Source organism: Pelophylax lessonae (genome assembly GCF_965119305.1).
Source record: "Pelophylax lessonae genome assembly, chromosome: 8".
Taxonomy (NCBI): domain Eukaryota; kingdom Metazoa; phylum Chordata; class Amphibia; order Anura; family Ranidae; genus Pelophylax; species Pelophylax lessonae.
The window spans coordinates 225,032,859-225,041,950 of NC_138775.1; the positions used below are offsets into that span (position 1 = coordinate 225,032,859).

Here is a 9,092-nt window from a genome sequence, read left to right on the forward strand (position 1 = left end):
TTGTAATTCTTCTGACTCTACTTGTGACTAAACTTGAGTACCTAGAACAGAGAGAGGGAGTATACCCCCTGGGACTGCCCATAGGCGTAGCAAGATTATTTTTCTGCCTAGTGTCCTACTCCTGTAGGGGGCAGTATAGCCCAATGGTTATGAAGATCAGGAGCTGTCCATCAATGAATGCAAGAGTAAAAAAAGTTTTGCCTTTAGTTATACTTTGGGGTTTAAGGCTTCATGCACTCATTTACATTCTTCTGAGTCTTGAAGCACAATATGTCCTGTGCTTTCCTGCACTCGGTGAGTCATAATGCAGTGTAGAGCCACCAATTCAAGTGTATAGCTGTTTGGGGCTGGCTGCTTGTTAATGTTGATGGCTTATGTATTGGCGCTTACCCACTCGTGGCTTGCTTTTCCCTACACTTAATTTTGTGTTCAGGGAAGTATGTGCATGCGCAGGTTAACACCAATTCAAAAGCCATTTGTAATTACACACAGCCGTGTACTTGTATTAGAGGCTGAATGCGGCACCGCTTGCCAGACATTTTCATGCTGCAAGACTCAGGAGTGTATAAATGTCAGTGTGCATGAGGCCTAAAGCATGGCAAATGTGCAAGGTCACACTTTGTCTTGAAAGCATTTGAATTCCTTGCGGTTCTGACACATGGGCTAAAAAGATGTCCTTGACATTTCTTCTCTTCTGGTGCCAGTGTCTCTATCCAGCCCATTCTGTGAAAAGGAAACGGTAGTGCAAAAAAAAAATCTAGCTTTAGCTGCAGAAACTGCTGTGGGATCACAAAATGTGGGATTGACTTTGCTGATCTTCCCCTTCAACAGAGGACATGTAAACCTATATCTGGGCATTTGGTCTGAAGATCTGCCAACGCTAGATCCAGAGTACTGCTTTCTGCAGCCTAGGTAGGGATTTCAGGACATTTGTTACTTTTCTGACTTGGAAAGTGAGGTGAGTGGCAGTCATCTCAGTGATGGGTCTAGTTTTTAAACTTTTTTTTTTTTTCTGGCAAACAAGGTTTGTTCTACACACTGCTGGTCAGCAGTTGGCTTAGTAGGCACAAGTATACCATAGCAGCAACATGATGTGCTTGCTTTCTGCAACCTCATCAGAAAGCTCCTCTGGGGCAGACCGAGACCTGCTCTGATATTTTGGCATTATATGGCCTAGTTTGGGCAAGAAATGACGGAATGCTCAAATATAGATAAATATCTGGGAAATTGTAAACCCTTTATTGAAAAAACATTTTGTATTTTTAAAAAATTTAGCAAAATATAATATTGTAAGGTGTGTGTGTTTTTTTTTTTTTTTTTTTTTTCCTAGGATTAAACTGTGTATGGCACATGATGATGCAGCTTGCATTGTTGCATTAAGATCTACAATGGAAGCACTTGTTGTAGAAGTTACAAAAGATCCAGAGATTATATCACAGCTGGACCCAATCAATGAGAGAATGCTGAATCTTATTCGTGTGATATCCAAGCCATCTACAGCTGGAATCAATCTTGTTATGGGACATTCCAGGTAAGCAGATTTCTTTGAGATTCTGCATGCATCAATAATTTGTATTCATAATACAGAAACATAGAAGACTGATGCTGTCGATTAGCTTATTTTGTAATATGAATTATACTACATAATATTAATTGAGGCACTTGGCTTTTTCTGTGTAAATTGGTCAAGGTCTTTTCATGCCTTTCCCCACCCCACAACTTGGGCTGCTCTAACATGGTAACTGATTTTCACAGCTGTCAGTTGTTTAACTTTAATTCATTCGGACCAGCTTGGTCCAAACAATCTCCTACACCTATACATGTTCCTGCTGGGACTACTGTATAAACCGTGTATAGCGTTGACTACACAGTATACAGAAATGGGTTTTGGCAGTGAAATGAATACTTCCTGTCGTTTTTCCTGCAAAAAAATTTGAGTCGCAAGAAGCCTTGTATTCATTCTTAAAAGACAATGGCTGAGCAGCACTCAGCCCGGTTTGATTTTTTTCTTTGCGGCTGCTGGAACATAGTGCTTTTAATATTGTATGTAGTTGATGCTGCAGACAGTTTATACAACCATCCCAGTGGGCACATGTATTGGTGAAGGAAATAGCTTGGTCTAAAAAATATTAAAGTTAAATCAAACCTGGAGCTCAGCTTTGTCTGGTGATGAAATACGTTTCCCTGCAGGAATCTCAGTTCATCCAGAATAAACAGTGTGCTGTCCACCACAGGTGGCCATTAAAAAAGGAAAAAAAAAACAGTTTGGACATAAAAGACAATGTCCAAAGCCTATGTAAAGGAGGTTCCATTAGATATGCACTTAAAATATAAATAAAAGACAATGTCCAAAGCCTATGTAAAGGAGGTTCCATTAGATATGCACTTAAAATATAAATAAAGTCCAAACTTTTTTTTTTTAAATTTTGGACAGAGTGGAGAAGGATTAGAACACCTGTCAATTTTCATTGTTGTCTCTGCTTCCGTTAAGGAGATTCCCCCTCTCTATTTGTCCTGTTAACCATTATAATTGAAGGTAAAAGAAAACCCCAATTTTTGGGTTGTCCTCAGAAAAGTAATAGATGGAAAATCTTAAAATGGGGACACTAGATCTGGTGACCTGGGGGTCCCCAAGAAATTCTTTTAAATTGAAGAGATTTCCTCTCACTTCCTGTTTGGCTATGGGACAGGAAGTGAAAGGAAATCTCCACAATGGGACAGAGATGGCCAATAAAAAAAAAATCTGAGCCATGTTAAAACCCTCACTTGTTCTATCCAAAATGAAAAAAAAAAAAATGTGCCCTTTGTTCTTCATGCTTGCCTTTAAATAGGTGTAACATACTTTCTGACTACTAGAGGGGGACCTTAATCAAAGTAAGCTGAACACTTTTACAATGAAACTGAATTTCAGGAATTCAGCTTCTTTGTAAAAAGTGAAGGCACACTAAGCCTCAAGTCTAAGGAGGTACATGACATCCCCTGGGCTTATTTCTCTTATTTACATCTGACAGTTTTATCACACACTCTGAATATGGCTATCACTGTATTTCTGGGAGCCTGATGCTTCAAGTCTAAGTATCTTTCAACATTGGAGTCGGTGCTGCTGCTATGCCTGCCCTGTCCCCCCTCCTGCCCAATCACAGAAGCCTTTGCATTATGTGAACTCAAAATAAAAAAGGCTTCTCTGAATGTACAGCAGAGGGGAGGAACAGGCATAGCTGCTCCATGTGCCTCCCTCTCCTCTCTCAGCCCTGAGTGTCAGTGTATACTCCAACAGAGCCATAAACCTGTCAGATATGATCATTTGAATAATGTTCAAGAGATATAATGCACCTCCTTGGACTTAACTGATAGTGTTCCTGCACTTTTTACAAAGTGACTGAATTTCTGGAATTCAACTTCAAATTGGCCTTGACAGATGAAACTACAAGGTTGTATGCTGCTACGTTCAGGTGATTGAACACTGGCAAAAGCTTTGCTGGGAACAGCTCCCCGTGTATCCATGTAACCCTGCCCACTCTGTAGGGGGTTCGTTTTTGTCCGTTTCCTTAGGTGATGGGCCCTTTTCTGTAAGAATTCTTAATTTTTTTTTTTTTCAGAACGGTTTTCTCTTTCGTCCACTAACGGACGTAGCTGCTGCTTTAAATCATATATGGATGGGTAATAAGCCCCTCCCACTAGGAGTGACCAGGTAGAGCCAAAGGCTTTGACACGCCCAGGGGGTGGGGTCCCTGGGTTATTACCCCTGGCCTCACCGTTGCATCTTCAGTTTTAGCTGCCTGGTCTTGGGAGTAAGTCGGACTCTGTAAATATGGATGGACCCCGTAAGGGTCAGGCTGCGTCTGCGGCAAACCATCTCTCGATGGATCAGACAGACGGTGGTGAAGTCGTATTCTCTTAAGGGTAAGGTTCCTCCTTTCCCTGTCATGGCTCACTCTACACGGGCGTTGAGTGCCTCTTGGGCTTTCCGCCATCAGGTGTCAGTGATGCAGATTTGCAAGGCGGCAACTTGATCGTCTGTACATACGTTCACCAAGTTTTACAGAGTTGGATGCGTTAGCATCCTCGGATGCGTCCTTTGGCTGCAAGGTTTTGCAGGTCTCTATTTAAGGAATGGTCTACTTTTCCTTCTTTATGGTTTTGCTACAATCGAGCCCCAGTTGTTGCTTGTTGGGCTTGCATTCTTTTAAGTTTGTCCTTTTCCCACCCATCAGTGGTTACTGCTTTTGGACGTCCCATCCGTCGGTGGACGAAAGGGAAAATGGGATCCACTGACAGACGTAGCCCCCACCCCTCTTTTCTCTGAAGAGTTGGGTTTTGGTTATTATTCACTGCTTGCAACTAAACTTAAGATGCAACGGTGAGGTAATAACCCATGGACACCGCCCCCCGGGTGTTTCAAAAGCCTTTGGCTCTACCTTGTCACTCCTAGTGGGAGAGGCTTATTACCCATTTAAAGCAGCAGCTACGTCTGTCGGACTTCGAGAAATGGATTTTACGGTAAGTAAAAAATCCCTTTTTTTTTTTTTTTTTTTTTTTTCCTTTAACCAACACTTCTATTATCTGGCTGTGTAGTGCCTTAGGGCTCCCTAGCAATTTCCAGATTGGTTACCTTTTGATGTACATCTTGGGAGCCGTAACTGGACTTGCGTTCGGTGTTTACCATTTAGGTGTAAGTTAGCCGCCATGTGCTGTAGGGGTTCAGGGCTATAATCCGTTTCTATGGTACCCAGACCCTGAAGACCTTTTCAGAGGAATGCTTACCATGATAGGTGAAGCCTGGACCCGGTGTGGTACCAGCTATGTGGATAATAGAAGACTGGCTTTCCCTGTACCTTTTTACATCCCTCGTCCTGGTTACACATATCTTGATTTATTACCTGGATATGATGGCAAATGCAATGTTGTGGGTTTTACTCTCATCAATTCACACATCAAACCCTGCGCTTTCCTATCTCCGTGTATCTTGGAGCCAACTTTCTTGCAAAGTTCCTGAGTCAAATATTTGAACTAAAAAGCTTAACACCGATGCCAATATCGCCAGCTTTAAGCTGCTTTCACATCCTTTCATGTTTATACGTCTTTTCCCTAGACCTGTGTTCTTCATGAGGGTGAGTCACCCTCCCATTCCTTTGTTTGTTTTGGCTTCTTAGTGCATTATTGTTTATAAACACTTTCAAGGGTAAGGGCTCTTTCACACGGGCGTTCCTTTTTTTTTTTGCCCGATCAGGTCCTTTTTTTTTTTTTGTGTAACGGACACGGATGACACTTGTGTCATCCGGTCCGTATGTCCGTTTTTCATCCCATCCGTTTGCGGATGAAAAACTGACATAATGCATGTCTATGAAAATACGGATGTCTGCGGATGACACCACTGACATCCGTTTTTGCTTCCGTTCCGTTTTTTGAAAGGAAGAAAAAATAGGGTTCTCCTCCGTTCAAAAAAAACTGAACTGACAAAAAACGGATGTCAGAGGATGATCATCCGATGACATCCGTATTTACATAGAGATACATTATGTCCGTTTTTCATCCGCAAACGGATGGGATGAAAAACGGACATACGGAACGCCCCGTGTGAAAGAGCCCTAAGAGTCGGTTCACACTGGGGCGGCACAACTCTGTACTACTTCGGGGGCGACTTGTGCATTCCCATGCACCATGACTTCGGAGCGACTTGCAGGGACTTCACATAATGGAAGTCCATGCAAGTCGCTCCGAAGTCGCCCCGAAGTAGTACAGGACCCTTTTTCTAAGTCTGAGCGACTTGTGTCGCTCCTATTAGAACGGGTCCTGTAGCAGTCAAAGGACTGCGAGGGAGCGCGACTTGTCAGGCTGACAAGTCGCTCTAGTGTGAATCGAGACTTAAGAGTCCTATCTGGATGACTGTCTTGCCATGTCATTTCACTTTATTTGTTGCAGAAACCTGATCTTAGGTTTGCTGTATCTTTCTCCCCAGCTGTATGCAAGAAAACTCATTCCTTTTTTGGCCTTACTGGATTATTACACTTTCTAGATATACTGTTTCAGAGGCCTGCATTTGGATTTGCAGGTTGTGTATTTGACTGCCGTCCTTGCTACTATATGGCCTTGTACTCATTAGACTTGTAAATTTTTTACTGTTTCTGTTCTTTATGCATAGAAAATTAAACACAGATTCCCTGACTTTCCCCTGCAGTTGATACTGCACCCTTTTTGGGCACCTCCCCTGACTTTATACTGTTCAGGATATCTGGGTCTAATCCTGTCATTTTTTATTTGTATTTCCCTTCAGCACCAAATTTTGTCCATTGTCGCCATGTTCAGGAGCGCCTCTCCACAGTCTCCTCTAAAAGCTAATTTCCCTTCAGGTTTTGCTGGCAGACTCCTTCGGGACAGCCAGTGCCTGACTTGTCCACTCAAGGTCACTGGAACTCTACTCCTGTTTTATGTTTTGAGGATCACCAGGTTGCTTTTTTTTTTTAACACGTGATAATCTTATGCTCTCAGTCTTACAGAAGTGGTCTTTGACACTGGTCAATTTTTTTGCTGACTTATATGGGAAGAGGTCACATTGCCCCTGTTCTCAATAACTCCCTTTATACTTTTTTTTTTTTTTTTTTTTTTTTTCCTCCTAGTACAGTCTATAGGTGCAAGGCAACTTTTCTGCCTCTCTCCTGACACACATTCAGTTGTGGCTGATCTGTAGACTCTCTACCTGGAGATTTCCCAGCATTTCGAATTCCCTGATATTTACCAAATGGGCACATTCCAAGCTCTAGTTTGGGTGCTTCTTTCAGGGATACATGCAGCTCGCTTCCCATGTACTTTGAGATTTATAGTGAGGTAATACTCTGTGATGAGATCATCATGTTCCTCCTCCTGCAGCTTGGAATAGCCAAACACCTAGCCCTCAGTACCCTGCTGGTCATAATCGGTTTCTTCTCTACTCCTGGCAGCTGTAGTTCTGCTTTGGCTTCCCCTGTCTTAATAGGGGTGCCCTCCTCTTTACGCTACATGGGACTAAGTATCCTGGAAGCCCAGTCATTTCTTTCCTAGGGCTTTTCTTATCGTCTTCTGTGGGAATGTCATTCTCCTTCGCCATGTCCTGCCTTGAGGGTATATGAAACTATTCCAATTCCCTTATAGTTGGAGTCAGGACTGGCATCTATAGCTGCTCACCACATATTACCTTGCGAACTGCGCCTCCTCTAGGGCTTCTGCTCTTAGGGAACAAGTCCCTCCTTCCCTACCCATGTCTCCATTCTTCCAAAAATACAGGTGTTCTGGGGCTTTTTACAGCATCCAGCATCTGTCCTTCTGACAAGTTGCAGGGATACTTTTTTTCCCCCTGTTTTCAAAGCTGTTTTTGATCCATGCTTTGGGTAGGTGCAAGGTGCTTTTTTTAATGAGTGTCTGTCAGGGATCCATTGGCCCTTGTGTTTTTTTTTTTTTTTTTTTGTGTTTTTTTTCTTCTCCTGTGGTCCTGTTACTGTTTTTTCTTGGATGTCCCATGGGCTAAGGCTCAATTACTGTGTCCTTTGTTGTATGATCAAGATGATGGATATTTTGACATAACTGTCAATTCTTTATCTTGGAGTACAGTATAGGTCAGAGCCCTCCTCGTAATGATCTCCCCACTGCTTGCTGGTGCCACACAAAGTGGGTGAGGTTATATAAGTAGACTTGGGGGGGGGGGGGGGGGCAGCTCTATGCAAGGCTTTTGCCAGTGTCCTGTTACCTGAAGGTAGCAGCATATACATACCTAGGTCTAAAAATCAGTTTCTATACGCCAAGTTATGGATATTACAAGCATGTCAAAATTCTTATTTGACATGATCTCTCCCCTTGTGCTTGATGATTTCTCACACTTAATGTATCAGAAAATGGGGGGGGGGGGGAGCGTGGGCAGTGTACAGTAACTTCATTGCTCTTCACTTTCTGAAAGCAACCTGGAGATGTTTTTACAGCATAGCAACAGTTATGCAATTTTTAATTTTACAGAGTTCAATATTAACTGTTTACAATATTCATTTTTCTTAGATTTGGAGATGGACCTCGCCCACCAAAAATGGCTCGCTTAGATGGCAGTGGTGGTGGCTATAGAGGAGGAGGAGGAGGATTCAGGGGTGGTAATCAAAGAGGTGGCTATGGAGGAGGCTTCGGAGGTGGCTACAGGGGCGGAAACCGAGGTGGCGGCTATGGAGGAGGCAACCGAGGTGGCGGCTATGGAGGAGGCAACCGAGGTGGCGGCTATGGAGGAGGCAACCGAGGTGGCGGCTATGGGGGAGGCAACCGTGGTGGCGGCTTTGGAGGAGGCAACCGAGGCGGCGGCTTTGGAGGAGGCAACCGAGGCGGCGGCTATGGAGGAGGCAACCGAGGAGGCAACAGCTATGGAGGAGGCAATGAGGGTGGCGGCAGTGGATTCGGTGGAGGATACCAGGGCCGAGGTGGTGGCTTTAGAGGAAGAGGTGGTTTCTGAGTCCAAACTAAAGAAATTCTAGACTCTTGTTTCTCTTGCGCTTCGATCTGTTAGAGTTTCGAGCATGTTGCTCCCCTGGAAGGCTGTGAACTTATTTTGTGTATAAAGTGTTGTAACTTTTTTAACTTTTAAATTTTTTTTTTTTTTTTTTTTTTTTTTTTTTATGCAGCCAATAAAAGTGGAAATAGAGGGTAGTCTGCATTGCTTGTTTTATATTGGTAGGGGATTCAGTGAGTTTACTGAGATATGCCTGACTGCAAGTCCTTGGGACTGAAGACCCTAGCAATGATGTTGGTCTAACAGTTTGTTTATTGCCTAACTGAAGATTAAGTGTAAGACCTGGTTTGAACACAAATATTAAAGCCCTAAAGTGGTTGTAACTCTTACATATACCCAGTGAAGTGACTGGCTACGTGATACACAGAGATGAAACCAATCCTCCTACATAAGTTGTATATTTTGATCTCCAGTCGTCTACATTCATTTAAAGTCCAGAATTTATAAAGCTTGTCTCCGCCATCAGAAAAAAAAGGGCGGAGAGTTGAAGTTACAGAGAGCTGATTGGTGGGAAGGGCCCCCCCCTTTCACAATTAGTGGGAATGGACACCCCCCCCCCCCCCCCCCCCTTCAC

The 9,092-nt window shown here is 43.3% G+C and overlaps 1 protein-coding gene across 1 annotated transcript in view; it reads left to right on the top strand.

The window, feature by feature from the left end:
• The window catches only part of DHX9 (DExH-box helicase 9), a 56,301-nt gene extending 47,697 nt beyond the window's left edge, over positions 1-8,604 (top strand). The window contains exons 26-27 of the mRNA XM_082265598.1: positions 1,331-1,531; positions 8,023-8,604. Coding sequence (XP_082121724.1) covers positions 1,331-1,531; positions 8,023-8,461 — 640 coding nt within the window. The 3' untranslated portion in view covers positions 8,462-8,604. The remainder of the gene's footprint in view (positions 1-1,330; positions 1,532-8,022) is intronic.
• Positions 8,605-9,092: the final 488 nt, after the last annotated feature.